Source organism: Rhinoderma darwinii, chromosome 1, assembly GCF_050947455.1.
Source record: "Rhinoderma darwinii isolate aRhiDar2 chromosome 1, aRhiDar2.hap1, whole genome shotgun sequence".
NCBI classification, from domain to species: Eukaryota; Metazoa; Chordata; class Amphibia; order Anura; family Rhinodermatidae; genus Rhinoderma; species Rhinoderma darwinii.
The window spans coordinates 635,244,443-635,270,778 of record NC_134687.1 but is presented as its reverse complement, the minus strand read 5'-3'; the positions used below and the strand labels follow the sequence as shown (position 1 = coordinate 635,270,778).

The 26,336-nt window shown below is 44.8% G+C and overlaps 2 protein-coding genes and 1 long non-coding RNA gene across 3 annotated transcripts in view; 2 read left to right on the top strand and 1 right to left on the bottom strand.

Moving 5' to 3' along the window:
* Positions 1-26,336, bottom strand: part of LOC142654474 (uncharacterized) — a 1,458,099-nt gene that overhangs the window by 4,690 nt on the left and 1,427,073 nt on the right.
* Positions 2,509-3,079, top strand: LOC142678886 (uncharacterized). Its single transcript, XR_012852637.1, has 3 exons — positions 2,509-2,589; positions 2,715-2,812; positions 2,977-3,079. It is a non-coding gene; the product is annotated as an uncharacterized LOC142678886 (long non-coding RNA).
* On the top strand, positions 5,499-7,949 carry LOC142663554 (uncharacterized). The gene is made up of 3 exons (XM_075842300.1): positions 5,499-5,521; positions 6,260-7,371; positions 7,693-7,949. The coding sequence occupies exons 1-3, from the start codon at positions 5,499-5,501 to the stop codon at positions 7,947-7,949; spliced, it is 1,392 nt and encodes a 463-aa protein (XP_075698415.1).

Here is a 26,336-nt window from a genome sequence, read left to right as displayed (position 1 = left end):
AGGGTAAGTAAAATTGGGGTAAATTATAAACCAAGGGATGTATGATAAATTTTAAAACACTTTCATACAGAGCTCTGGTTATTCGGGACACGTGTCACATTGATATATTGTGTCCTCCCTTACCCCCTCTTATAGCAGACTTTGCACCTCTTTTGACTTTTTCCCTTCTTGCCAGTTTGGGGAACTTCTCCTGGAAAGTGTTGCCCTGGTACGATGCGTGTGGGCTCGCTTCCAGAAGTACTGGGTGCCCCCCCTTCTTGGTCCCTAAAGATTAGGTTCTTGATAATCACCTCTTGAAATTCCAGGAAAGTTCCCGTCTGGCCTGCACATCGACGTAGCATGTACGCATTGTACAATGCCATCTGTATGATGTGCCCGGCCAGCTTCTTATACCACACCGCATGGCGCTGTAGGGCTTCAGGGCTTGATCTTACAAGTCCATCCCTCCCATGTACCTATTGTAGTCCAGGATGCAGTCTGGTTTGGGGGTGGCCTTTCTTTCATATATCCTAAACCTGTAGGTATACCCTGATGCACTCTCACAGCTTATACATCTTCACGCCATACCTTGCCCTCTTACCCGGCAGGTACTGGCGGAATTGAACCCTCCCTTTAAAATGTACCAGGGACTCATCAATAGAAATACACTTCTCAGGGGTGTATGCTGGGGAAAACCGGGCACTGGAACGGTCTAATAGGGGTCTCCGTTTATACAAACGGTCAAAACTGGGGTCATCTCGGGGTGGGCACGGCTCATTATCAGTATAATGTAAGAAGCGAAGTATTGCCTCATTTATTTATTTTTTTAGGTTCCAGTTCAGTTCTGAAGTTGCTTTGAGGGGCCCATATATTAGAAACACCTATCAAACACCCCATTTTAGAAACTAGACCCCTCAAAGTATCCACAACAGCATTTAGAAAGTTTATGAACCCTTTAGGTGTTTCACGGGAATTTAGAGCAAAGTAGAGGTGAAATTTACATTTTTTTTTTGTCAGAAAATCCTCTTTATACCATTTTTTTTATAACACAAAAGGATTTATCAGAGAAACGCAACTTAATACGTATTGCCCAGATTCTGCAGTTTTGAGAAATATCCCACATGTGGCCCTAGTGCGGTAATGGACTGAAGCGCCGGCCTCCGAAGCAAAGGAGCACTTAGTGGATTTTGAAGCATCTTTTTTATTAGGCACCATGTCCGGTTTGAAGAGGTCTTGTGGTGCCAAAACATTGGGAACCCCCCAAAAGTGACCCCAATTTGGAAACTAGACCCCTTGAGGAATCCATTGTAGTTTTCTTGGGGTGCATGCGGCTTTTTGATCAGTTTTTATTCTATTTTTAGGTGGCGTGGTGACTAAAAAACAGCAATTGTACGATTGTTTTTTTTTTCGTTTTTTTTTACAGCGTTCACCGTGCGCTATAAATGACACATTCACTTTATTCTGCGGGGCGATACGATTACGGCGATACCAGATGTTTATAGTTTTTTTTTATGTCTTATGGCGTTTGCACAATAAAATACGTTTTGAAAAAAATCATTCACTTTTTGTGTTACCTTATTCTAAGAGCCATAACGTTTTTATTTTTCAATCAATAAAGCCGTGCGAGGACTTATTTTTTGCGTAACGAACTGTAGTTTCGATCAGTACCATTTTTCGGTACATGCGACTTTTTGATCTCTTTTTATTCCATTTTTTGGGAGGTGAAGTGACCAAAGAATTGTGATTGTGGTTCGGTTTATTATTTATTTTTTTTACGGCGTTCACCGTGCGGGATAAATAATGAAATAATTTTGTAGTTCAGGCCGTTACGGACGCGGCGATACCAATTATGTATAGTTTATTTGTTTGTTTATATATTTTTATTAATAATAAAGGACTGATAAGGGAAAAAGGGGGATTTTTACTTTTAAATCTTTTATTTTCTTATTTTTACACAACTTTTTTTAACTTTTTTTTTACTTTATTACTTTGTCCCACTAGGGGACTTGAGGGCAGGAGGCCCTGATCGCTATTCTAATACACTGCACTACATGCGTAGTGCAGTGTATTAGAACTGTCAGCTACTCACTGACAGCAAGCATAGTGGGTCCTGACGTTGTCAGGACCCACTAGGCTTCCGTCTATGGCATCGCCGGACGCCATTGTTTGGTGTCCGGTTGCCATAGTCACCATCGCCGGCCGCTATCGCGTAGCAGGCCGGCGATGGCAGCTTAACCCCTAAAAAGCCGCGATCTCTATAGAACGCGGCTTTTAAGGGGTTAATCAGCGGGGACACAGCGATCGGTCCCCGCTGTAGGAGCTGTGACAGCTGCTGAACAAGACAGCAGCGTCACAGCTCCTGTATGTGTCGGGAGGACGGCCGAAACGGCCGTTACTCCCGAGACGTACTATTACGGCATGGAGCGCGAACGATACAGCTGCCATGACGTAATAGTACGTCAAGGAGCGGGAAGGGGTTAAAGGAATTGAACCCCAAGATCATTTTACATTTTTTTTCCTTCTCTGTTTAGAATGAAAATCGGATTGATCTTAAGGTCGAGGTAAAAGGAGAAGCAGAAAAGGAGGTGGATTTAATGGCTGATCAGCAGTGTAAGGAGGGGGAGACTTTCATTGGTTGTAAAGAAAAATCTGTTTTGAGGGTCACCTAGATATTACTCCCATCCTGTCATCATCACATGTAAACAATCAATTTCTTCACTGTGTGTTTCCTACAGATGGATCCAGTAGGAGAAATCCACCAGAGAGATGTCCCCGTCCTCTGTATTCCCAGGACTGCCCAGAGGAAAATCACAATGTCCCAGAGAATCATCAGGTAGATGTAGCTGAGCCCTATACCAGATCTATATAGGGGGTGTGGAGCTTTTTGTTCCTGCGGTCATAGATGCGGTCATAGATTTGGTGGTTTCTTATGTTGATCTGTTAGATTCTTCACACTCTCTGCTGTATTGTACTGAATTGTTACATATGTGAAATCAGGGGCAAGATCTGACTAATAAAGTGGAGGATGAAGCAGAAGAGCGGGTGAGGGGCGATCAACCGTGTAAGAGTGAAGTGGAGGAGGAAATTCCAGGAGGTGTTACCACAGGTAAGTAATAATGGATTTAGAAAGTGAATTGGGAGGTTTGTTAAGGTGAGGTTCCTCCTTAGTTCTACATTACAGTAACACTTCAGACAATATGTTATACATAGTGCTGGACCTGAGGGAGCTGTGACTGCACATAGAAGTGGGCCGTGTGAACATACCCTAAGGGTGTTTTTACGTGTTTTTTTTGCCCAAGAACACTGTGGCCAGATGTTAAATGAAGGTCTATAATGAAATATAATAATGCAAAGTGGGAACTGCAACCGCTCCTTCAGACTGTAATGCAAAGTCGTCCCATGGGATGGCTCACTCCCAATTTCACAGACCACTTACAGAGTAGACGGCAGCGTTTCCCTAGATCAATCATTTAGATTTATTCATGTCAAACCAGTGCATACACAGAAACGATGCTTGTTGAAGGCCCAGTTGTATGGGGGCGAAACGTCGCTTGTCTCCGTATGCACCGGTCTGACATGACTAAGTAACATTTTTGATCTAAGAAGTTGCTGTCTGTGAAATATAAAATGCACTACAAACAATGCTTTATTTGTGAGGATTTTGAGGCCTTTTGATGCATTTTTGGGTCCATGGCATTTGTTTCAAAACACAGCATGCATACAGGATGTGAAAAACGCCAGAAAAATAAGCCGTAAAAAAACAGTATGAAATTCATGCCATTTTATACAAGCCAAAAAAAAGTTGTGTGTGAAGGAGACATAAGGGAAAAATTCACACGCAACAGATTTGTTGCAGTTATCTCTGCGACTGTCGCATTCATCTATATGAGGCTTGTAGAAATCCATGCACAAAAACAACCGTACTCCGACATATCGAACGGATTTTTTTCTATAACGTGAATTTACCATAAATACCAGTACGTGTGTCATTGTGCAGGAACTACATTCCACTGTAATCTACATGTACGTCATTTTGTGATAGAATTAAATGGTCACTGCACTTCGAAACACTTTATTTTTTTATTTTATAGCCCATCAGTTATAGAGAATTTTTGTCATTTACATTGATTTAAAAATATGCCTGCTTAGCCGATTAAAAATGTCGTAAATCCTGGCCACTAAGGTTCTCACTTCCTGTGATTAGATTTACAATCCAGGGGCTATGTAAATTGCATAATTGTTATCTACAGATTACAGTCTCTGAAAAAGAAGTGGTTATAACATAGGTAGTAAAAGAGGGAAGTTTTTTTCACATGCAAAGTCCAGATTGGTGACGCGCAGTACAGGAAACACAGGCTGTGGATGCTGAGAAGCCTGTGCACGGGAGCGCACCTGAGAAGTGCTGGCAAGATTGCGAGCGCAGGACTCAGCCCCTGCTATCCAGTGCATTGAAAAGTGCAGAGCAGCAAAAAAGGGTCGATCACATTGAAAAATAAGGCAATACATATTTTATTAACACAGAACCCACTCGGGAAGCTTTAATGTACCCGACTGATCTTTGGGTAAAAAAGATTGCAAAGAGCAGGTACGATTCTATCGCCTTTTAAATATATAGTCAACATAAAAAAAAATGTTTACTTTGTAGTTTATTTGGTTCAACTGTTACTAATCCCCTAATAACAGCTGAGAAGACAGATCCTCATTATAGTTCTATATTTAATGAGACTGGGACAAGAATTGAGGAACAATTAGAAGGTCCCCATGACAACTCTGCACACAAGTCACAGGGGGACGTGTTGTCTTCAGGATATTTCTGTAGTACAACCTTAGGCTGCAATATAAAGCAATCAGATCTCCGCTATAATCTACTGTACACTACATAGCTCTTCTGGAACATGTCTTTTGGTAGCTCTCCTTTAAGCTTTGTTAAAGCCACTATAAATGTGTGTTTTTTTTTTGTTTTTTTTTAAACTTTGGGTGTAATCTTCCAGATCTATGATTATTAGGAAGCACGTATTACGCATTAAATTTTGATTCGTAATTATCACTGGAATGTCTGTATATCTGCACTTAGGCCACTTTATTACATCCAACTTTTCAGTACTTGATAGAAACCTCTTTCTCCTTAGGACCGCCTCAATTCATAGGCCTGCTTTACACAGCCCTGTTCAGTTTGTGAGATACGGACCATATGTCAGCCATGTTTCCCCAGACTCCTAGCATCATAGTCATTTATGATGCTGTAAGTCACTGCCTCCCCGCAGGAATACCGTACTAAAAACATGATTGCAGTATGGGGCAGTATTCCCTCGGAGAGGCAGGGACTCCTAGCACTGTAGATAACTATGATGTGAGAAGTCTGCCTCACTGAACTGTGTTTGGTCTGGGAAATACGCCTGACATCCGGTCCGAAGACGGCTATGTGAAGCAGGCCTTAGTGGAATGGATACAAGTTGCTGGAAAAGTTTATTAGAGATTGTGATTGATAACCTCACTGTCTATTCCACTACATCCTAAAGATGTTCTATAACATTGAGATCCGGTGACTGTTCAGACATTAGGTTATACAGACCGCATTGTCATGTCCGTGAATTCAGCTTGAGATGTGTGCTTTGTCTCATGACACATTATCTTGTTAAATGTATACTGTTAGCATGATTCGATTTTTAATTATATTTAGTTAGTATTAAAGTGATGCCCGCTTAGTATTGAAGGGCAAATGTGTTGAAAGAGGACAGGCTTGATAGCCATTGTTTTATCAAGTCAGGGTTTAGGTATTAAAACTGGTGACTACGTATAGACTGCAATCCTGCTCTTTATCATTGATATATTTTACATTGTTTGTTTGTTTTTCAACGCTTTATAAGGCTGGAATCACACATTCAGTTCTTGTTTTGTTTTTAAGCCAAACCCAGGTGTAGATTCAAAGGAAATGACTTCTACTTCTTTCTACTGGATCCACTTCAAGCTTAGTAAAAATAAAAAAAAACACTGCATCAAAACCCTAATAAGAATGTTCTAAATTTGTCTAATTTGTGGTTTAAAAAAAGATAATGAAATTCATCCTAATCCTAACAGAAAACTCCAGGAAGAAGTTTAAGTAAAACTTCAAGTTATCGATAAATTATAAAGTAGAAGATCAAGCTATCATGTAGCACTCTTCAGGAGAAAACATCATTCCCGTTAATGTACATACAGGACTTTACAGTACAGATCTATCATGTAATACCCCTAATCATAAGGAACCTTCTTGTGACCAATCCCAAATTGTTGTCACAAGTGCAGGTCAGGAAGGGGGTAAAAGGTCTCCATATGATGAACGGTTTACAAAAAGCTCATATCTTATTACACACAGAATTCACACAGTGGAGAAACCATACTGCTGTTCAGAATGTGGGAAATGTTTTGCACAGAAATCAAATCTTGTTATACATAAGCGATGCCACACAGGGGAGAAGCCATATTCATGTTCAGAATGTGGAAAATGCTTTACAGCTCAATCCAATCTTGTTAAACATGAGAGAAGTCACACAGGAGAGAAACCATATCAATGTTCAAACTGTGGGAAATACTTTACAGATAAATCAAGTCTTGCAATACATATGAGAATTCACACAGGAGAGAAACCATATTCATGTTCAGAATGTGGGAAATGTTTTACAAATAAATCGAGTCTAGCTGTACATAAGAGAATTCACACAGGAGAAAAGCCATATTCATGTCCAGAATGTGGGAAGTGTTTTCGAGATAAATCAAGTCTTGTTAAACATCAGAGAAGTCACAACGGAGAGAAACCATATTCATGTTCAGAATGTGGGAAGTGCTTTACAGATAGATCAAATCTTGCAACACATAAAAAAAGTCACACTGGAGAGAAGCCATATTCACGTTCAGAATGTGGGAAATGTTTTGTACGAAAATCAAATCTTATTATACATGAGAGAAGTCACACCGGGGAGAAGCCATATTCGTGTTCAGAATGTGGAAAGTGCTTTACAGATAAGTCAAGACTTACTACACATAAGAGAAGTCACACAGGAGAGAATTCGTATGCATGTTCAGAATGCGGAAAATGCTTTACAGATAAATCCAATCTTGGTAAACATCATAGGATTCACACAGGAGAGAAGCCACATTTATGTTCAGAATGTGGGAAATGCTTTACAGATAAATCACGTCTTGCAATACATAAGAGAATTCATACAGGAGAGAAACCATATTCATGTTCAGAATGTGGGAAGAGTTTCACAGTTAAATCAAGTAGTGCTATACATAAGAGAATTCACACAGGAGAGAAACCATATTCTTGTTCAGAATGTGGGAAATGTTTTATACAAAAATCAATTCTTGTTAAACATCAGAGAAGTCACACAGGAGAGAGGCCATATTCATGTTCTGAATGTGGGTGCTTTACACAAAAATCAAATCTTTCTGCACATCAGAGAAGTCACAAAGGGGTTGCTCTGTAACGCTTTCCTGTCCTTTATGGGTTTATATGCATGGCTACAGGTTCAGGGTGCATACCAGAGCTACTCTAGCCTTATTGATCTCCGTGACATAAGTTATATTTATCCGTGATCTTTATACCTTTTGTAATTTCCAGTTGTTGGTCTGTGAGCCGATGTTTAGTGCTGCATTGGTCTGCACCATGATATTATGTTCTCTTTTTTTTAAAAATTCTTTTATTTTCCATTTTCAAAAGAAGTCACGAAGGGGAGAAGCCATTTTTATGTTCAGATTGTGGGAACTGTTTTACAGATAAATCAGGTCTTGCAATACATAAGAGAATTCACACAGGGGAGAAGCCGTATTCCTGTTCAGAATGTGGAAATTGTTTTAAAGATAAATCTAATCTTGTTCAACATAAGAGAATTCACACTGGAGAGAAACCATATTCATGTTCAGAATGTGGAAAATGTTTTATTACTAAAGGCAAATTTAGGGATCATCAGAGAAGCCACACAGGGTAGAAGTTTTTTTTGTAGTTCTATCTGGAAAATGTTTTAGGCTGGGTTCACACGAGCACATTAACGTCCGTAATGGACGGACGTATTTCGGCCGGAAGTCCCGGACCGAACTCAGTGCAGGGAGCCGGGCTCCTAGCATCATAGTTCTGTACGATGCTAGGAGTCCCTGCCTCTCTGCAGGACAACTGTCCCGTACTGAAAACATGATTACAGTACGGGACAGTTGTCCTGCAGAGAGGCAGGGACTCCTAGCATCGTACATAACTATGATGCTAGGAGCCCCGCTCCCTGCACTGAGTTTGGTCCGGGACTTCCGGCCGAAATACGTCCGTCAATTACCGACGTTAATGTGCTCGTGTGAACCCAGCCTTACAAGGAAATAAAATTTTTAAACACTGCATAAAGACACCATATTATTGTTTGGAATGTGAGAAATGCTATTCAATTATAGATATTGTGCATTCAGGAAATAGTCTATGAAATTAGGAAAAGGGATAATTCATCTGGTCAAAGTCCTACAATATCCACACAGCTACGCTCACGAAGTATTTCACACAGTAACTTAAAGAGGCTCTGTCACCAGATTTAGCAACCCCTAACTGCTATTGCAGCAGATAGGCGCTGCAATGTAGATTACAGTAACGTTTTTATTTTTAAAAAACGAGCCATTTTTGGCTTTTGAAATTTTCTTAAAAATATGAGAAATTGCTGTTTATGTTCTAAGCCTTGTAACATCCAAGAAAAATAAAAGAATGTTAAAAAAACGATGCCAATCTAAAGTAGACATATGGGAAATGTGAACTAGTAACTACTTTGGGTGGTATAACCATATGTTTTACAAGCAGATGCATTTAACCCCTTAATGACCAGCCTATTTTAGACCTTAAAGGACCAGTGTCACCAAAATTTTTTTTTTTTATATCAGTTTGATTTTAGTGTTTTATTAAAAACTTTTATATTTATTTGTGTTTGTGTGTTACTTTTTTTTATTTTTTCACTTTTTCTTCCCTATGGGGGCTGCCATTTTTTACTCCATTTCTGTATGTGTCGATTAACGACACATACAGACATGGAATACGGCAGCTCCAGTCCCATAGTGAATGCGAACGGGGCCCGTTCCATCCACTATGGTGTACGCCGTGTGTGTGGGAACGGCGCATGCGCCACTCCCACACAGTCCAAGTTGAACTGAGCGCCGTCCGGCGCCATTTTCCTGTGGACCGGAAGTCGCGGCCGGACAGTAAGATTACTACTTCCGGTCGCGGCTTCCGGACTTGTGCACTTGGAGCAGCGGCAGCAGACGGAGCGGACGGACCGGAGGGAGCGGCGGCGACTGGAGCAGGTAAGTGATTTCTATGTATGTTCGTGTTTTACTGTGTGTTTACTACTGTATGTAAACCTTCTACACTGTGTGTTAGATCAAAAAATGGCGACACACAGTGTAGGAGGTTAGACCGTTCAAACCCCTCGTTTCTCCCGGCACTAGCCAGGATAAAGGAGGGGGGGATTCTGAGAGCTCACTAGAGTGAGGGATTTTTTTCCAATTTTGCAGCATAAAGCATTGTGGTTGCTTTACCACATGCAATGCTGCAATTTTGGGAATTGCTCTATCTAGTGACCAGCACAGGGAAATGTTATAAATTAGAATCTAATTTATAATAATATTTCCTGACTCGTGAAAAAAATTAGAACAATGTTTAATCACCTACACACTAATTGTTTAACTAAAAAAAAATATACATTTTTTGCTAACACATTCCCTTTAAAAACCAGCCGTTTGCAGCTAGAATAGTCATTTAGCACATTAACAATGTATAGAGTGTATTTCTGATTAATTTAATGTTATCTTTATTGAAAAAAAACCTGTGCTTTTCTTTAAAAAAAAAGGAAATTTCTAAGTGACCCTAAACTTTTGAACGGTAGTCTATGTATACATGCTGTGTGTGTGTGTGTGTGTGTGTGTGTGTGTGTGTGTGTGTGTATGTATATATAAAAAAATAGACAAAGCTAGGAGCAGCACTGTGGCAATAAACCAATATGGTAAGTGCTATGCTTCAAAATAAGGAGTGGCCTCTCCTTATATGATGAACATCCAAAAATAGAGAGCAAGGAAGCAGCACTCAAAAAGAAGGAGGAATTTATTCACCAAACAAATGCAACGTTTCACCTCCTCAATGGAGGCATTTATGATTGAAATTGCCTCCATTGAGATGAAACGTTGCAATCGTTTGGTGAATAAATTCCTCCTTCATTTTGAGTGTTGCTTCTTGCTCTTTATTTTTGTGTGTGTATACATGCCGTGTGTGTGTGTGTATGTATATATACACACACACACATATATATATATAATATATATATATATATATATATATATATATATTTGCCTGTATTTGTAGAGAGCAGCAATAGAGTCCCCCGCACAGGTCACCCTCCAACCTATGGCCGGCCCTGCATGATCTGCCCTTGCAAAATATTACCTACTGAGGGCTCTATGGGGGGATTATGCCCCCACTACAGTATAATCCCCACCATAGAGCCCTCAGTAGTTATTATTATACTGTAAGGGAGGGGCCAGAGCATCTGATTGACTTCTGAGAGCTCTATGGGGGGGGGGATCTCCCCCCCCAAAGAGCCGAACAATCAGACCCCCCATGCAGTATCATTTCCCCATAGCATGCTCAGTAGTTATTACAGTGCATTGTAACGCCTTTCCTTTAACCCCTTCGCGCTCAGCGACGTAATATTCCGTCGCGCTAACCAATACGTTCGCGCTCAGCGACGGAATATTACGTTGCGGGAGTAACGGCCATTTCGGCCATCCTCCCGACACATGCAGGAGCTGTGACAGCTGCTGTCTCGCACAGCAGATGCCGCAGCTCCTACAGCGGGCACCGATCGCTGTGTCCCCGCTGATTAACCCCTTAAAAGCCGTGTTCAATAGTGATCATGGCTCTTTAGGGGTTAAGCTACAATCGCCAACCTGCTACGCGATAGCGGATGGCGATGGTGACTATGGCAACCGGACACCAAACAATGGCGTCCGGCTATGCCATCGATGGAAGCATAGTGGGTCCTGATGAAGTCAGGACCCACTATGCTTGCTGTCAGTGAGTAGCAGACAGCTCTAATACACTGCACTACGCATGCAGTGCAGTGTATTAGAATAGCGATCAGGGCCTCCTGCCCTCAAGTCCCCTAGTGGGACAAAGTAATAAAGTTAGAACAAAGATGTGTAAAAATAAGAAAATAAAAGTTTTAAAAGTAATAAAATTAAAAATCCCCCCTTTTCCCTTATCAGTCCTTTATTATTAATAAAAATATATAAACAAACAAATAAACTATACATAATTGGTATCGCCGCGTCCGTTACGGCCTGAACTACAAAATTATTTTGTTATTTATCCCGCACGGTGAACGCCGAAAGAGAAAATAATAATAAAGTGTACCAGAATCACAATTGTTTGGTCACTTCACCTCCCAAAAAAATGGAATAAAAAAAGAGATCAAAAAGTCGCATGTACTTCAAAATGGTGCTGATCGAAACTACAGTTCGTTACGCAAAAAATAAGTCCTCGCACGGCTTTATTGATGGAAAAATAAAAAAGTTATGGCTCTAAGAATAAGGTAACACAAAAAGTAAATGATTTTTTACAAAACGTATTTTATTGTGCAAACGCCATAAGACATAAAAAAACTATAAACATCTGGTATCGCCATAATCGTATCGCCCCGCAGAATAAAGTGAATATGTCATTTATAGCGCACGGTGAACGCTGTAAAAAAAATTGACTAAAAAAACAATAGTAGATGTAAAGGATCTGCCAGGCACAACTTCTGTGTATACGCCCATAGGTAATCAGTCTGCACCTGAGTCTATGTCTCTGAGACTGACTCCATCTTCCACCACTCAGGATGGCAGGCTTAGGAGTGGGAGAGCCTATCGCAGCCTGGCCAGACGGAGCTAGCTCCCGCCCTCTGTCTATTTATACCTGCCTTTCCTATTCCTCCTTTGCTTGTGATTCTTCTCGTGTGGTTTCCTGGCCCAGCTACAGCTTCTAACTATTTGATCCTGCTCCATACTGACCCTGGCTTACTGACTACTCTCCTGCTCTGCGTTTGGTACCTCGTACACTCCTGGTTTGACTCGGCTCGTTCACCACTCTTGTTGCTCACGGTGTTGCCGTGGGCAACTGCCCCATTTCCCTTAGCTTTGTGTACCCTTGTCTGTTTGTCTCGTGCACTTGCTGAGCGTAGGTACCGCCGCCCAGTTGTACCCCGTCGCCTAGGGCGGGTCGTTGCAAGTAGGCAGGGACAGAGTGGCGAGTAGATTAGGGCTCACTTGTCCGTTTCCCTACCCCCATCATTACAGTAGAATTGCGTTTTTTTTTAGTCACCACGCCACTTAAAAATAGAATAAAAACGGATCAAAAAGTCGCATGCACCCCATGAAAACTGCAATGAATTCCTCAAGGGGTCTAGTTTCCAAAATGGGGTCACTTTTGGGGGTTTTCAACTGTTTTGGCACAAGACCTCTTCAAACCGGACATGGTGCCTAATAAAAAGGAGGGCTCAAAATCCACTAGGTGCACCTTTGTTTCTGAGGCATGTGCTTCAGTCCATTACCGCACTAGGGCCACATGTGGGATATTTCTCAAAACTGCTGAATCTGGGCAATAAGTATTGAGTTGCGTTTCTCTGATAAAACCTTTTATGTTATAAAAAGAATGGTATAAAGAGGATTTTCTGACAAACAAAAATATGTAAATTTCACCTCTACATTGCTCTAAATTCCTGTGAAACACCTAAAGGGTTCATAAACTTTGAGGGGTCTAGTTTCTAAAATGGGGTGTTTCATAGGGGGTTTCTAATATATAGGTCCCTCAAAGCAACTTCAGAACTGAACTGGAACCTAAAAAAATAAATAAATTAGGCAATACTTCGCTTCTTACATTATACTGATAATGAGCCGTGCCCACCCCGAGATGACCCCAGTTTTGACCGTTTGTATAAACGGAGACCCCTATTAGACCGTTTCAGTGCCCGGTTTTCCAAATCATACACCCCGAGAAGTGTATTTCTATTGATGAGTCCTTGGTAGATTTTAAAGGGAGGGTTCAATTCCGCGAGTACCTGCCGAGTAAGCAGGCAAGGTATGGCGTGAAGATGTATGAGCTGTGCGAGAGTGCATCAGGGTATACCTACAAATTTAGGATATATAAAAGGGAAGGACACCAGTATTTAACCCCCAGAATGCCCCCCCCCTTACTGTGAGTTAATGCAAAAATTGTGGGGGATTTGGTGCACCCACTGCTGGACCAGGGTTACCACCTCTACCTGGATAACTTTTATACCAGCGTCCCCCTCTTCAACTGCCTCTACCTGGATAATTTTTATACCAGCGTCCCACTCTTCAACTGCCTCGCTTCCAGAAATCCTGCAGCATGCGGCACTGCTACAAGAAATCTGAGAGGCCTCCCTAAGACTCTACTTGAGCAAACACTCAGAAGGGGTGAGAGCAGGGCACATTCTAGCAGCAATATATTGTGTGTCAAGTACAAGGACAAGAGAGATGTCACACCAGTACCCATGTACCTATACGAGGTACCAGTACAGAGACCCCCAAACCAGACTGCATCCTGGACTACAATAGGTACATGGGAGGGGTGGACTGGTCAGATCAAGTCCTGAAGCCCTACAGTGCCATGCGGTGTGGTATAAGAAGCTGGCCGTGCACATCATACCGATGGCTTTGAACAATGTGTACGTGCTACATCGATGTACAGGCCAGACGGACACTTTCTTGGAATTTCAAGCGGTGGTTATCAAGAACCTAATCTTTAGGGACCAGGAAGGGGGGGGGGGGCACCCAGTACTTCTTCTTGAAGCGAGGCCACACACATCGTACAAGGGCAACACTTTCCAGGAGAAGTCCCCCAAACTGGCAAGAACGGAAAAAGTCAAAAGAGGTGCAAAGTCTGCTATAAGAGGGGGATAAGGGAGGACACAATATATCAATGTGACGCGTGTCCCGAAAAACCAGAGCTCTCTATGAAAGAGTGTTTTAAAATTTATCATACATCCCTTGGTTTATAATTGCCGGATGTTATATACCTGTGGTAATGGGACTGAATAAAACCCTGGAATTCAATGATTAAAAGCTGTGTCCCAATACTTTTGTCTATATAGTGTATCTATTATTGCCAGTACCTGTAGAAGTGTCCCGAAGTTTGTGAGTGTGCGGTATGTTCCAGCAGGTGGTGGTGGAAATTTATCTAAAGCGGGATCGATATACATATTAAAATAATCTTTTAGGATATAAGGAGTACCTGGTGTACACTGTGCATATTCTATTACCTCGGACACACAGACAATATGGAGGGGCAAAATTGTAATGCAATGAGTAGAGGGGTGGCAGTATAAATATGATCATGATGGCAAACATAACGACCCTCCTTGTCAACAATGGGAGTGAGGCAATGGAAGGCTGTGGCCCTTTGTGTTAGGACACTAACTCCCCTGGAGTACGCAGTATGTGTAGAGTGGCCCACCCACGCCCTTTTGGAAACCTGAAATGTATCGGTAATAAGATGTGTTTCCTGGAGGGCTATATTATCAGGTTGATATTGCTTAAGGTAGTTAAAGATAGCATATTTGTTGGTTGCATCTCCTATACCACATATGTTCTATGGCAGAAATGTCCGTCCCCCCCCCCCCATCCGTCATTTTGGAAGTAATGTAATAGATTGTCTCAGAAACAGACATTTTTTAACAAGGCTATAAGAATAGGTCTGAAATTGACAATAATTTTGTATGGAAATTATACCTCCCGCTCCTAACAAACAAGTAATAAAACACAGAAATAGTACCTAAGCCTCTCTCTAAGAGAAGTGGGGCAAAAAAAGACACATAGGTCACTCCCTGTAAATCAGTAAAGGGCGGCAAAGTGTGAGTAGACCGGAAACTACTAAGGTTGCGCGGCATATTTGGTTTTTCCCGCTATTCTGTATACCTTCTGCATTGAAGTCATTCAAGGTCCCGCAATCGTTACATCTTAGATCATTTGAATTGAACAGTACATTTCTAATAGGTTTAATTGCATAATAGTAAATATTATAATCATATACAGTGCAAAAGACAGCTGCTGAAAATAAAGGACTATTAGTCCTGAATAACAGAGGTTAGTTCTTACAACTGTGCTTCTAAGGTGATGCGTCGTCTGGTCTTTAGCGAAGTTGTCTGTCGGATAGTCCCCGGCGTAGGTGTCCGTCGCCTGGTCCTCGTTGTAGTTGTCTGTATTCTGGTCCTCGGCGTAGATGTCTTTTTTTGGTGTAGCGCATCTTCAGCCGTCTCAAAGAAGTAAGCTCCATCAAGTGTGACAACAATTAGGCGGCAGGATACAACATGCAATATGAAATTGACAGGGAATGTAGTCTCTGTTTTTCACCTAGAATCTGCACCATTCACTTTTGCACATCAGACAAATAGTCTGGAAAAAAAAGGAAGAGATTGTGACTACCTGCCACAAAATCCTGTTCTTCCCCGGCTAAATGGAGAATTTGGTGTAATATTTTAAATTAGCACAGGTTGTATTTGGATGCCCGGAGGTAGAGGCCTAGTGGGTACACAATGTGCCCCCTACACCACAAATATTGACATCAGCTTGTCAGGGCCAAATGTGTCCTGCATCTGTTTTTCAAAGAATTCCATAGGAATTGGCCCTTCTACATGTCAGATTATAAAAAAGGAGCCCACTGATGTAAGGCAAATGGTTAACATCTTTTCAATCATTGGTGACACAGGAGGTTTTTCCACTCCCCCCTCCTTTCCCTGGGTCTTTGCTTGTCCTCTCACAAGCTTTTCTGTCCCCTTGACTACCAGGGGCTCGACCTAAGTGTTCTTTTCTGGTTGGTTTCCAGCCTATCAGGAGAGCGTCCCGACACCATGGTAACGGGAGGCTAGTCGAATGCTGACCACTGATGGCCGCCTTCCGTTGCACTGCCGCCAATGACTGAAAAAATGCCCGTCCTTGCGGTTACGGGCCACTCTTACAAGAAGTATATATTTTTGCTTTGGGGATATGGTTTAATTGGGGATGTAATGTATTTTTACCTCCCCCATCCACCTGCCCCCACTTCCTTTTATTATGCCCTATCTTATAACTATTTGCCTAAGATCGATGGGCTCATTTTTTTTTTCTTTGTTTATTTTTTTCTATTTCAACTGAACCGGATACAGCCATTTCTTTCTCTTTCCGCTGGATACATATATCTTTTACTAGTATTCTGTTTTTCCCCAAATAAACAAAGTAGTTTAAGACTATACACATAAATATGCAAATGTTATTGTTTATAATAGTTTTGTGACTAAAGTTTTTATACTATATTTAGCATACTTTGGTTCACCTCTGATTGGTTGTCTTAACTGTCACTCAGGGGCCATTCTGGCATTTTTTATGTCTATAAACCACACTGTCTGTGACTTTTTATATTTAAGGTCTGAAGACACCAGTCCGGCGTTGAAAAGCGTTACCTCATTAAATACTTTCTTATAACCTACCTATTCTCTTTACCACCTTTACCCGATGAAGTAGCGCTATTTGACTTTTTAAAAAAAAATATATATATATATATATATATGTCTTTTTTTTTCCTCATGCTGATAAAATACTACGTGGTGGAGCCTTTTGGTCCCATTAGCTAGGAAGCAGCAGCAACTTTATCAATCGATTTCCTGCAAACAGTGTTGTGCCTGGATACCGCACAACTATCCCAAATGAGGATATTTCTTTCACCTTTACTCCTATTCACCATTGTTTTGGGTATTCTGCACCATGAGGCGCTTCTTCCTTTGATTTATTTTTCCTGTTATAACGTTAGTCTAATTGCTTTTGCTACTAATTAAGGGAATACGATTGTAATGCCGTATTCACAAGACCGGGTTTCCCAGTCGTGTGACGGCCGTTCAGAAAATGGCCATCACGCGGCAGCAGTAGGAACAATAGACCCCAAATGTGGCTATTCACACAACAGATTTTTTGATGGCTCAGGAAACCGGGCCGTCAAAAAATTAGACATGCCCTATTTTCGGCCGTTCTCCCGGCCGCCTGGCTCCCATGGAAGCTTCGGCAACGCTGTGGCTGGGGATTAGGGACTCTGCTCCAGGAGAAGTCCCTGACTTCACTGTCCCTATTTGGACATAGTGACGTCAGGGACTTCTGAACCGGAATCCCCAGCGCTATGGCCAGCGTTTACGCTCCAGGAGATGTCCCTGACTTCACTGTCCATATATGGACATTGAAGTCAGGGACTTCTCCTGGAACGGTGACACTATCTACAAAAAGGTAGGGGGGTGCCATCTATGGGGGGTGCTGTGTAGAACTACCTACAGGGGGCTGTGTGGAATTACCTACAGGGGGCTGTGTGGCATTACCTACAGGGGGCTGTGTGGCATTCCCTATGGGGGGCTGTGTGGCACTACCTAGATGGGCTGTGTGGCACTACCTACATTGGGCCGTGTGGCACTACATACAGGGAGCTGTGTGGCATTACTTACAGGGGGCTGTGTGGCAATACCTACAGAGGGCTATGTGGCATTACCTACAGTGGGCTGTCTGGCATTACCTACAGGGTGCTGTGTGGCATTACCTATAGGGGGCTGTGTGGCACTACCTACAGGGGGCTGTGTGGCACTACATAAAGGGGGCTGTGTGGCACTACATACAGGGGGCTGTGTGGCACTACCTAAAGGGGGGCTGTGTGGTACTACCTACAGGGGGCTGTGTGGCATTACTTACAGGGGGCTGTGTGGCAATACCTACAGAGGGCTATGTGGCATTACCTACAGTGGGCTGTCTGGCATTACCTACAGGGTGCTGTGTGGCATTACCTATAGGGGGCTGTGTGGCACTACCTACAGGGGGCTGTGTGGCACTACATAAAGGGGGCTTTGTGGCACTACATACAGGGGGCTGTGTGGCACTACCTACAGGGGGGCTGTGTGGTACTACCTACAGGGGGCTGTGTGGCATTACCTACAGGGGCCTGTGTGGCCGGGGATTGGGGATTCCGCTCCAGGAGAAGTCCCTGACTTCACTGTCCATATATGGCAGCAAGGGTTAACTCAGGGGCAGCAAGGGTTAACTCAGCGGTAGCAAGGACACATGGGTCGGCGCGGTGATATGACGTCACCGGCCGACCCAGGAGCGCGCGAGTTAGTTAGTTAGTTAGTTATTGTCCTGCTTTGCTGGAACTGATGGAGACAGGAGATACTGTTTTGATCTCGTCTCCATTTTAAACTTCCTGCTGGCACTAACGATCTCGCGGGCGCGGCAGTGCTCTCGCGCGCTCATGGGTCGGATGGTGACTTCATATCACCGCGCCGACCCATATTAGCCAGGGTTTAAATAGCCCTGCGTCGGTATGCTCAGTAGCTGGGGCCTACGTTCACCACTCCACCATTATCCGGCTCACATCAGCTGAGTACTGCCTCCCACACTATCAATGGAGCTCACCTCTGCAGTGGGACTTCACCCTCCACCAATGACCTGCTTCTTTCTCCTGCTCCGGCTCCTGTCTCCGGCTCACCACAACAGTAAGTATCAAGTGTAGCCACAGCTACACTCTAACCCTCTCTCTCCCTGTCATCCCGAGTACATACCTAGTTAACCCTTGCTGCCCCTGAGTTAACCCTTGCTACCGCTGATTTAACCCTTGCTGCCCCTCAGTTAACCCTTGCTGCCCCTGAGTTAACCCTTGCTGACCTGCACATCCCCTGGTATATCCCTGTTTAACCCTATCCCACCTGCCTACCTGCACATCGCCTGGTTACATCCCTTGTTGAACTGCACATCCCATGGTACCGGTTTTTCTGCACATTAACCCTTTACCACCTTTCCCTGTTTATCCTAGTAACCCTTTACCTTCCACATCCCTTAGTGTACAGGGATAGTTATATTTAGGAGGCAGCGGGACAGAATTAGTGAGCGTGTAGTGTATTGTAACGTAACTTACATGTATGTTTAGGTAAGTGGGTGGTGGTATAGATTAGGATTGCGATACCTTGTTTATACTGTACCACATGTAGTGTTAGTGTATGCAATACATATTAAGTTATTATATGTATTGGGATACACTGATATTATACTGTGATTATTTAAGGTGAACTGTGTTCGATGTATTTTAAGTGAGATTACTGTTTGTATTAATAAATATTACCTTTATTTACTTACAATCGTATTCCCTTAATTAGTAGCATAAACAATTAGACTAACGTTAATACAGGAAAAAGGTAGGGGAACTAGGCATAACCCTAGTGACCCTGATATATAGGCAGTAGTAATAGTGGGCGATACGATTAAGTGAAACCCGCTATTACTCCACCCCCTATTACATGGGCCATGAAAACGAGTGCTCATCAGCGAGACAGGTCGTTGACCGGCGCACGTTTGCTCCTTTCACAAGGAACAGTGATCAGTTATGTATGGGGATGAGCGTTAGTGTTATGGCAGGAAGGAGGTGAAGGGAACAAGTGAGCCCTAATCTACCCACCGCCCTGTCCCTGCCTACTTGCAACGACCCGCCCTAGGCGACGGGGTACAACTTGGCGGCGGTCCCTACGCGGACTAAGTGCAAGGGGATACAAACAGGGAACAAGCAAGGGAAGGGGCAGTAGCCCACGGAACACCGTGAGGAAACGGAGTGGTGAACGAGCCAGTCAGGATCGGAATGTAGGAGTATACAAACGCAGAGCACGGAGCAGGAAGCAAGCCAGGGGCAGAGCGAAGCAGGATAAGCGGGAACTGAAGCAAGGCAGAAGCACGGCAGAAGCAGGCTGGAGCAAGGCAGCAGTGGGGCCAGGAATCCAAGAAGAATAACAAGCAATGAGGAAGAGAAAACGGCAGGTATAAATGGACAGGGGGCGGAGCTAACTCCGACTGACCAGGCCGCGATAGGCTCTCCCACTCCTGAGCCTGCCACCCTGATTGGTGGGAGCCGGTGTCAGTCTAAGAGGTCTGGCCTCAGGTGTCGACTGATTAATCCTGGGAGTATCCACAGACGTAGTGCCTGGCAGATCCTTTACAGTACTACCCCTTTTATGAGGGGCCACCGGACCCTTACTAAGAGGACCCGGTTTAGCGGGGAAGAGAAGGTGGAACCTCCTGACCAATACCCCAGCGTGAACATCTCGAGCAGGTACCCAAGTCCTCTCCTCCGGCCCGTATCCTCTCCAATGGACCAGGTACTGGAGGGAGCCCTGGATCATCCTACTGTCCATAATCTTGGCCACCTCGAATTCCACCCCCTCAGGGGTGAGAACGGGAACAGGAGGTTTCCTCGAGGGGGACCAGGACGGGGAGCAGCGTTTAAGGTGGGAGGCATGAAAGACATTGTGTATGCGAAAAGATGGGGGCAACTCCAGTCGGAAGGAGGCCGACCTTATAAGGCCCAATAAATCGGGGAGCAAACTTCCTGGACGGGACCTTAAGGCGCAAGTTCCTAGACGACAACCACACCAGATCCCCGACGACAAACCGGGGGTTAGCAGAACGTCTTCTATCAGCCTGAATCTTTAGTACGCTCTGGGACGCCTCTAGGTTCTTCTGAACCTGGGCCCAGACTGTGCACAGTTCCCGATGAACGTCCTCTACCTCGGGATTATTGGAACAACCAGGAGAAATGGAGGAGAACCTTGGATTAAACCCGAAATTACAGAAAAACGGGGAGACCCCTGACGAGTTACTGGCCCGGTTATTCAGGGAAAATTCGGCGAGGGGAAGGAATGAGACCCAATCAAATTGATAGTCAGAGATGAAACACCTTAAATATTGTTCCAGGGATTGATTAGTCCTTTCCGTTTGGCCATTAGTTTCGGGATGGAAGGCGGAGGAGAAGGACAGATCAATCTCCAACTTTTTACAAAAAGCTCTCCAAAATAAGGAAACAAATTGTACCCCTCTGTCAGAAACGATATTGACTGGGGCCCCATGGAGACGCAGAATGTGTTTAACAAACAAAGAAGCTAACGTCTTGGCGTTAGGTAGTTTCTTAAGGGGCACAAAGTGGCACATCTTGCTGAAGCGGTCTACTACCACCCACACCACCGACTTGCCCTGAGATGGAGGCAAATCGGTGATAAAATCCATGGAGATATGGGTCCAAGGTCTCTGGGGGAATGGGCAAGGAACGTAGTAAGCCCGCAGGTCGGGACCTAGGGGTCTTGGACCTAGCACACCTCACAAGCGGCGACGTAAGCCCTAACGTCTTTAGGCAACCCAGGCCACCAATAGTTTCTGGTAATGAGGTGTTTGGTACCCAAGATGCCAGGATGACCAGATAGTACGGAGTCATGGTTTTCCCTGAGTACCCTTAGCCGGTATTGCAGGGGGACAAACAGCTTGTCCCCAGGGAGGTTCCCGGGAGCTGAACCTTGATCAGCCGCAATGTCAGAGGCTAAATCAGAATCAGTGGCAGAAACGATTATACCAGGGGGTAAAATACAAGCAGGATCCTTCTCAGAAGGAGGATTGGCCATTAAACTACGTGACAGTGCATCAGCCTTAATATTTTTGGACCCAGCCCTATAGGTAACCAAGAAGTTAAATCTGGTAAAGAATAGCGCCCATCGAGCTTGTCTAGGATTAAGCCTCCGGGCAGATTCTAGGAAAACCAGATTCTTGTGGTCAGTAAGGACCGTTACCTGGTGTCTGGCCCCCTCCAGGAAGTGACGCCACTCTTCAAAAGCCCATTTAATGGCTAAAAGTTTGCGGTTGCCAATATCATAGTTACTCTCCGTGGGCGAAAACTTCCTAGAGAAGTAAGCACAGGGGCGGAGATGGGTGAGGGAGCTGGTACCCTGGGACAAGACGGCCCCCACTCCCACCTCGGACGCGTCAACCTCCACAATAAATGGCTCCCTTTGGTTGGGCTGAACCAGCACGGGGGCCGAGATAAAGCACTTCTTGAGGGTCTCAAAAGCCTGGACGGCCTCAGGAGGCCAGTGAAGGACATCAGCAGCCTTGCGAGTGAGGTCCGTAAGAGGCTTAGCGACCACCGAGAAGTTGGCAATAAATCTCCTGTAATAGTTAGCGAACCCCAAAAAACACTGTAGCGCCTTCAGGGAGGCAGGTTGGACCCATTCCGCCACAGCCTGAACCTTGGCAGGGTCCATGCGGAATTCATGAGGAGTGAGGATTTGACCCAAAAATGGTATCTCCTGTAAACCAAACACACATTTTTCGGTTTTCGCAAACAGATTATTTTCCCGGAGGACCCGGAGGACCTTCCTGACATGCTCCACGTGGGAGGACCAGTCCTTGGAAAACACCAGTATGTCATCAAGGTACACTACCAGAAAATTTCCCAGGTAATCTCTCAGAATTTCATTAATAAAATTCTGGAAGACGGCAGGGGCATTACACAACCCAAAGGGCATGACCAGGTATTCGAAATGACCTTCGGGCGTGTTGAACGCAGTCTTCCACTCATCCCCCTCTTTGATGCGGATAAGGTTATATGCCCCCCGTAGATCGAACTTAGAGAACCATTGGGCCCCCTGGACCTGATTAAAAAGATCCGGAATCAAAGGAAGGGGATACTGGTTCCTTACTGTGACCTTATTCAAGTTCCGATAGTCAATGCACGGCCTAAGACCACCATCCTTCTTCCCCACGAAGAAGAAGCCAGCACCTACAGGAGAAGTCGAGGGGCGAATGAAATCCTTGGCCAGGCATTCTTGGATATACTCCCTCATAGCTTCACGTTCAGGACATGAAAGATTAAATATCCTACCCTTAGGAAGCTTAGCACCAGGTACCAAATCGATGGCGCAATCGTAATCTCTATGAGGAGGCAACACCTCGGAGGCCTCCTTAGAAAACACATCAGCGAAGTCCTGAACAAACTCAGGTAGCGTGTTTACCTCCTCACGGGGAGAAATAGAGTTAACCGAAAGACATGACGTCAGGCATTCACTACCCCATTTGGTGAGATCCCCAGTATTCCAATCAAACGTGGGATTATGCAGCTGCAACCAGGGAAGACCTAATACCAGATCGGACGATAATCCCTACATCACCAGTACAGAGCACTGCTCCAAATGCATGGAGCCAACAAGGAGTTCAAAAACAGGAGTATGCTGAGTAAAATAACCATTAGCAAGAGGAGTGGAGTCGATACCCACTACCGGGACAGGATAAGGCAAATCAATAAAAGGCATTTTTAGAGACATAGCAGATTCCACAGACATGATATTAGCAGATGAGCCAGAATCCACAAAGGCACTGCCAGTGGCAGACCGGCCAGCAAACGAGACCTGAAAGGGAAGCAAAATTTTATTGCGTTTCATATTAACGGGAAATACCTGTGCGCCCAAGTGACCTCCCCGATGATCACTTAGGCGCGGAAGTTTTCCGGCTGCTTATTCTTGCGCCTGGGACAGGTGTTCAGTAGATGCTTGTCATCCCCACAATAGAAGCAGAGACCATTCTTCCTGCGGAACTCTCTACGTTGTCGAGGGGACATGGAGGCCCCGAGTTGCATAGGTACCTCCGAGTCTTCCGTGGAAGAGCGAGGAGACGGGACCTCGGGGGGAATCGCAGGGAAGTCAGAGGGGAAAACATTGAAACGTTCAAGCTGACGTTCCCTGAGACGTCGGTCAAGTCGTACTGCTAGGGCCATAACCTGGTCTAGGGAGTCAGAAGAGGGGTAGCTAACAAGCAGATCCTTCAGGGCATCAGATAATCCTAACCTAAACTGGCACCTTAGGGCCGGGTCGTTCCACCGAGAAGCTACGCACCACTTTCTAAAATCAGAACAGTATTCCTCAACAGGTCTCCTACCCTGACGTAAGGTCACCAGCTGACTCTCGGCTAAGGCAGTCCAGTCAGTCTCGTCGTAAATGAGTCCGAGGGCAGAGAAAAAACGATCAACGGAGGAAAGTTCAGGGGCGTCAGGAGCCAAGGAGAAGGCCCACTCTTGGGGCCCTTCCTGGAGTCGGGATATAATGATACCCACCCGCTGGTTCTCGGAACCTGAGGAGTGAGGTTTTAGACGGAAGTAAAGTCTGCAACTCTCCCGGAAGGAGAGAAAAGTCTTACGGTCCCCTGAGAACCGGTCAGGTAACTTGAGGTCGGGTTCTAGAGGTGAGGTGAGGGGTACTACTATGGCAGCGTCAGACTGGTTGACCCTCTGAGCCAGGGCCTGGACCTGTAGGGAGAGTCCCTGCATCTGCTGGGTCAGGGTCTCAAGGGGGTCCATGATAGCGTCAGCGTAGGAGAAATGGTAGACTAGGTATGGGCTTGTTATTATGTTATGGCAGGAAGGAGGTGAAGGGAACAAGTGAGCCCTAATCTACCCACCGCCCTGTCCCTGCCCACTTGCAACGACCCGCCCTAGGCGACGGGGTACAACTTGGCGGCGGTCCCTACGCTGACTAAGTGCAAGGGGATACAATCAGGGAACAAGCAAGGGAAGGGGCAGTAGCCCACGGAACACCGTGAGGAAACGGAGTGGTGAACGAGCCAGTCAGGATCGGAATGTAGTGGAGTATACAAACGCAGAGCACGCCAGGAAGCAAGCCAGGGGCAGAGCGAAGCAGGATAAGCGGGAACTGAAGCAAGGCAGAAGCACGGCAGAAGCAGGCTGGAGCAAGGCAGCAGTGGGGCCAGGAATCCCAGAAGAATAACAAGCAATGAGGAAAAGAAAACGGCAGGTATAAATGGACAGGGGGCGGAGCTAACTCCGACTGACCAGGCCGCGATAGGCTCTCCCACTCCTGAGCCTGCCACCCTGATTGGTGGTAGCCGGTGTCAGTCTAAGAGGTCTGGCCTCAGGTGTCGACTGATTAATCCTGGGAGTATCCACAGACGTAGTGCCTGGCAGATCCTTTACAGTTAGTTACTACGATCGATCGTCCCCATACATTTCTAAAGTCACGGCTATGGGGTATGTGGACCCACTATGCCGCTCCGCCATAGCGGAGTAGCAGCTGGCCAAACTATAGTCAATAACAGTCTCTTAGACAAGAGTACCTGGATAGATTATTTGGCAGACACTCGGCATAGCAGACACGTAGCGTAGAAAACACGAGGAGGAGCAAACACGTGACACTGATGACACTTGGCACATATGGCACTTGGAACAGATCACACTTGGCTTAGCACTGGAACAAACACAATTACAGGATACGGGATACTGGTTACGAGAATACAGGATACAACTAAGGGACCATTTGCAGAAATAACAATGCTGAGGCAAGGAGAGGAAGGGCAGAGCACTTTTTAAAGTCCAGGGTGTAAAGGGACTGGTTGGGGAACTTTGCACTGGTGCGCACACTGGCCCTTTAAGGTCGGGATTGAGCTTGCGCGCACCTTACACAACACAGAGCGGAGCCGGTGGGAGACGCCAGCATAAAGAAAGTGTCCTGCGGCCGCTTACATCCCTAGTTAGGTCCAGAGCATAAGAGGAACTTCTTGATGAGAGCTGGGGCATTGATGTTCTCTTCTGACTCCCAAGACCTCTCCTCAGGACCAATCCCTTTCCAGTCTACCAGATAGAAAGTCTTTCTTCCTACTCTCTTGTAGTCCAGGATATCCTTCACCTCGAAGATGTCAGAAGAACCACTGGGAGCAACTGTAGAACCAGTAGATTTGCAGGACCGCAGGCTTTAATAGGGACACATGGAACGAGTTAGGAATCCTGAGAGTAGGAGGCAGCTGAAGCTTATAGGACGCAGGGTTTATTCGTTGCAAGATCTCGAAAGGGCCGAGGAACTTGGGAGCGAATTTATGAGAATGCATCTTGAGACTAATGTTTTTGGAAGATAGCTAGACCTTGATTCTGGAGGAAAATTGAGGAGGAACCCTTCTTTTACGATCGGCATACCTCTTCATGCGATCAATCGCCTGAAGGATTGCAGACTTGGTTTGCTGCCAGATGTGAAGGAAAGTTCCAAATGAAGAATTAGCTGCCAGTACTTGAGTCATGGCTGGCACAGGGAGAGGAACTCGTAAATTCTGACTGTACACAATGTAGAATGGTGAAGTAGCAGTAGTCTCACTAGAATGGTTATTATATCAGAACACTGCCCAAGGCAGAAGTTGTACCCAATTGTCAGGTTGCATAGTTTGTACGGTTGAAAAGAGACATGTCCATCAAGTTCAACCAAGGGATGGGAAAAGGTTAGTAAAAAAAATGTCTACACATAAGAGCTTTTATTTTTTTTGTTCTGGGAAATTATCTAAGCCTTTTTTAAAGCCATCTACTGTCCCTGTTGTGACCAGCTCCTGCGGTAGACTATTCCAAAAAATTCACAGTTCTCACAGTAAAGAAGGCTTGTCGCCTCTGCAGGTTGAACCTTTTTTTTTTCCAGACGGAGGGAGTGCCCCCTTGTTTT

Excerpts from the sequence above, each read along its gene's own strand:
- LOC142663554 (XM_075842300.1), top strand. The coding sequence starts at position 5,499 with ATGTTCTATAACATTGAGATCCG. Across the intron at positions 5,522-6,259 it reads TTCTATAACATTGAGATCCG|TGCAGGTCAGGAAGGGGGTA; the intron begins GTGACTGTTCAG and ends TGTTGTCACAAG. Across the intron at positions 7,372-7,692 it reads AGGAGAGAGGCCATATTCAT|GGGAGAAGCCATTTTTATGT; the intron begins GTTCTGAATGTG and ends GAAGTCACGAAG.